Source organism: Capsella rubella, unplaced genomic scaffold (assembly GCF_000375325.1).
Source record: "Capsella rubella cultivar Monte Gargano unplaced genomic scaffold, Caprub1_0 scaffold_8, whole genome shotgun sequence".
Lineage (NCBI taxonomy): Eukaryota > Viridiplantae > Streptophyta > Magnoliopsida > Brassicales > Brassicaceae > Capsella > Capsella rubella.
This window is the reverse complement of record NW_006238916.1, coordinates 8,175,837-8,180,708: the sequence shown is the minus strand read 5'-3', so window position 1 is coordinate 8,180,708 and position 4,872 is coordinate 8,175,837. Positions and strand designations below refer to the sequence as shown.

General features: G+C 30.1%; 1 protein-coding gene across 1 annotated transcript; it reads right to left on the bottom strand.

The window, feature by feature from the left end:
* Positions 1–4,208: 4,208 nt before the first annotated feature.
* On the bottom strand, positions 4,209–4,872 carry LOC17875479 (calcium-binding protein PBP1). The gene has a single exon (XM_006279812.2). The coding sequence runs from the start codon at positions 4,793–4,795 to the stop codon at positions 4,397–4,399; it is 399 nt and encodes a 132-aa protein (XP_006279874.1). The 5' UTR covers positions 4,796–4,872; the 3' UTR covers positions 4,209–4,396.

Genomic DNA, 4,872 nt, shown 5'->3' with positions numbered 1-4,872 from the left:
CGTATTTATAGAGGTGGAGAAGAAGATGATCTGGGTTCTTCTTCTTTATCCTTTTTTCCAAACTCTTCTTTATTTATTTTTCTTTCCAGAAACTCTTAATTCTATCAAATTCAATCCCCTAAATATTTGGTCAAATTAAATATCACCCCATAGTTTCTCTTTTAATATTAATCCCAATTACTGATCATTGTACTTTGACCAAAAAATATAAAATTAGAATGACTTAATATATATTTGGAAATTATATAAATAGTCAAAATATTAAAATTAGAATGACTTAATAAATGACATAAATCGAAATTAAAAGTTAAAACACATTATCGCAAAATATTAATCACGCTTTTGCGAAATCATAGATTTGGTAAAAAAAAATCAAAAAAAAAAAAGAGCTATGCCAAATTACACAATTGTCATGTAATGTCCTGTATAAGCTAACAATCAAAACAAAACAAAACTAGTGGAACGAAATTGAAATCTTCGGATAATATAGGGGTCGTTGTCAAATTAAAACGCAGTCGTTGGCACTTGTGACGGGAAAATAAAAAGGTGGGGTTGGTGCGGGAATTGAAATATTTGGTTTTAAAAATGATTTTCTTCATATTTAAAAAAAAAAAGATTAAAGAAAAAATAACATAATAATGATGATATGTTGCTGTCACGCTCATCATCATCATGTTCGTTTTCCCTCAATATTGTTTTTAATTTCTTTACATAACAAATAAAAAAGAGAGCTTTCAGGCTTACTTGTTTTCTCTAGAAGAAGATTTGTCTTTTCAAAACCTGAATTATGGTGTTTATCTATTCAAAGTTTTACATGATTGTATAACTAATCAGTCTCTTAACCCAATTGGACACACGATTATTTGTGACTAACATGTTTTTCTTAGTTAACTAACAGAAAAATACCATACAAACAGATTATAAAATGAAAAATTATATATTTCAATTTAATTAAAGTTTTTTTTTGGATAAATCTCGTATAATTACAAATTTACCGAGTTCAAGAAGATTTTTAATTACATTAAAGATTGAAAAATAATCCTATAGAGACTCTTGTAAATTACAAAATTATCAGAGTTCAAATTTTACTCTCTTTTTTTTTTTTTTGATCATACCAATCATTCATCTCATATTTGTTATACCTAATGCATATATAGCCAACACAAATAAATCCCAACTAATTTTGAATCATAATTTAGAAGAATATATCGATAAGATATTATGGAGAGGGATTGAAATTGAGAAAGTGGATTAAACCAAGTCAACGAATATGGTCGGAGCCCCATGAAGACAACCGAGTAGGTGCTAAATTGACCGGAGGGTAGGGTCAAAAACTCGTAGCTATTGGATCACGTTCTCGACGGCTCTTCATCCAAATATTCATATTCCGATTACAAGCTCTTGCATCATCCCTCTCGTCATTGTTCTTTTTTTTTGTACTTTTAATTTTCTAACATCCAAGCATAATAGTATAAAACTACGACTACGTTACAAATCTTCCAATAATAAGTTAATACTAACACATACTATAAAATTACAACTATACGTTGTTTGACGATAGATATATACTATAGTAATAGTTGTGATATAATTTAATAAATTTGGATGTGATTTTGACGGCTCATCCTATAAAAATTAGTTTCGAATGCATTATTATTTTGTCTTCGTTTGCATAATCATGGTGTCAGCAGCACTCGAGTATATCTCATTTCTAACTACTAGGAGCATAGATATGACTTACGAGAAACATCATGTTATTTCATATTGTTATTTAAGGTAATAATGCATTTGTTAGTTTTTTTTACTGGTGTTTAAGTTGCGATGTGCCAAGTTTTAATTTGTTGGTGGTTAAGCTTATCAGCTTATGTGAAATATAAGTGTAAATTACATTAAATTTTGATATTAAGATATAATCAAGCCTTGTAATGTAACAAAGGCACTACAAATTGATTACTTTATTCGATAGTTTTTTTTTTTTTGGTCAAATTTTATTCGATAGTTTAAAATCATTTATTCTCTATGTGTTCACATCACTTGTTCTCGGGAACACATATACAGCTCTTGGAAGGCTTGGACTATCTACATACGTATATCGTAACATATACATAGTCTTCGAATTAGAAGAAATTACAAGTTTTACTTGTGAAAATGTAAGAAATGAACCAACAAATAATATGGTCTTGAAGCAAAATTAAAAGAAAAAGAAAATGATAAAATGCCAAAGTTAGCTTGCGTTTCAAGGATGCTTTGCTTTTACAACCCATTTCTTTGATAATGATCAGTTCACCCCTTATTCTGCTGATATATCGTGTGAACAAAGTAATAGGCTTTCTCTATTGCTTTATTGACCAAATTAAGTGTCGCTTAAGATACGTACATGCATGATTTGGTCTTCTCTCTTTCTTTCGCAGGATCTCAATGAACTGCATGGCTACACGCATTTAGCCTACATGATGATACCCTCGCAATATAATGTGCAACCAATATTTTTGCTTTATAAATTAACTAATGTAAAGTAGAAATATGATCAGGTGGGTTGAAAGTTGAAACTACACTCAAGAGTTCTAATTATTAAAATGTGGACTTTGATGAGTGATGTGCTAAGAAAGACCTTTGTTATTAATGTTTTTTTATAGCTTACCCTCCGATCCATTTCTTTATTTGTGCAAGGCAAACTTTATTTTAGTTGGCCATTTAAGTTTTCAGATTTAAACTTCATTCTCTGATAAAAGAAAATTCTCTTTTTTCGCCCAACGTTTGCATAATTTCTGAATAACATACCAAGACTGCATGGTCTACATCCATTCAAAGCCCAAAATCTTATTCATTTATAACTTGAAGATTCGAACATGTTCCAACTATATAGAAGGAAAAGAGCAAACACATTTGCAAAAATCGAAGAAGCTAAATAGCAGTAGCTAGGCCATAGCACATACTGAATATCTTATAAAACAAACAAAAAAGTCTTAGACAAACATAAACAAACATACCTCATTATCAAAAAAAAAAACAAACATAATGGTTCCGATACCATGGCACACCTCGTTGTCACTATTAGCTGTAGTATATATAATCCAAAATTGTTTTTGTAAAAGTAATTAGTTACATTTTTCATGTTTTTTAGATATTTCTTCGCAACTAAACTCACACCACAACTCACCGTATATATTCATTTAATGATTGGTATTGAGATGAGCAACATTGTCAAAACTAATTAGACAAAACATGTAATTGTATGAAATCTTATGTAACTGAGAAGGCTAAAATGTTTGTTGTAGTGGAAGGAAATGTTCGATCTGAAGAGCTTTTATATATTTGGATTGAGAATACCACATGTTAACTCGATCACATGACGAAAATTTAGATCTTGGTTTTGTTGGGCTTGTCACTAACTGTTAGGAGAGAGCCTGTTCAAGTGTAGTTCCAACTTGAAAATGAATTCTATTTTTTTAATGTGTTCTTCATTAATATATAAAAAATGGATGATAAATCATAAAAGAGAAAGAAAAAAATGTATAATTGTTGCAACAAACTGTATAATTAACCTCTTAGAACTATAATTCTGTAATATTTTTTTTCATAATAACGCGTATAAGTTCAATATGCATGCTAGGATGTCCAACAAAATACTTTATATGATTAATCTTGAAGATTTAAATTTCTTCATCACAGACTCTTCCTAAAACGTATGAATTATGCAGTCTACAAAATTAGAATGTCAACAAAGAAATATGCCTTTAAATATAGATATTCATGTTGATACTAAAAACATCTATTGCTAACAAAATATAAACAAAAGATATTGAAATTTAACATAAAAGCAAAAAAATCCATTTATATTGTTTCTAGAGGAACTAAACCAAAAACAGAAGTTCTTTTTTTTTTGTTGGCGAGCAACTTATTGCTTTCTATAATAAACTTTCGAAAATGCTAACCAAATAGGTTGTAAGATTTAGATGAAACCAAACTAAATAACCTAATTTAAGTTTAGCTTGGTTCAATTTTTTGGGTTAAAGTCTTAGCCGGAATTACTTAGTGGTTTTTCTTATCATTTTTTTTTGTGAAAACAAAAGTCGCCAAAATTTTGTGTCATTTATATTATTTTCACTCTGAAGATTTATTTATTTATCATTTCTGTATTTTTTTCGATCAATGATTATTTATCTATCCATCCATGTTTAAAAGACAAATCATAAACTAAGAAAGAATTGAAATCAGTTAAGATTATCCTTTGCTATTTTGTTTCTTCCATATCAGTTTCTATGAACCGCAACAATAATGGAAAATGGAAAATCAAAAAGAGAATAAAAATAACATAATTCATTATTAAATTGTCTTTCTTTCTTTTTAAAAAAAATCAGTAAAACACTCTGTCAGAGAAAGAAGGTTCTCTCTATCAATGCCGGTGACTATAATCGGAAAACTCTTGCTCAATCACCTCCGTCACAACACACCGTGACGCTTCCATCAACTCAGGACTAAGTCTAAACATAAGCACACAAAACTCCATCTGATTCAAAGCACCGTCTCTATCGAAATCTCCTTCGTCGATCATACATCGAACATCTTCGTCCGTTAGATCTCCTAGTCCAAGAACCGTGGATGCGTTTCTTCGTAAGCTCTCGAACGTGATGACTCCTTTGTCTTTATCCACAAGAAGCTCGAACCCTTTGCAAAGCTCTTCTATTAGACCTTCTCCACCGAGTTTACCAGCCATTGTTGGGAAGAAATCTTGGAACTTGGTTGGTTCTTGATCTTCTTGATTTGGTCTTGTTGAGGATTTGGGTGACGCCATTAGAGAGGAAGATAGAATTATAATTTTTAGAGAATCTGATTGTTTTGAGAGAGATGGGTTTTGTGTTTGTGAGTAAG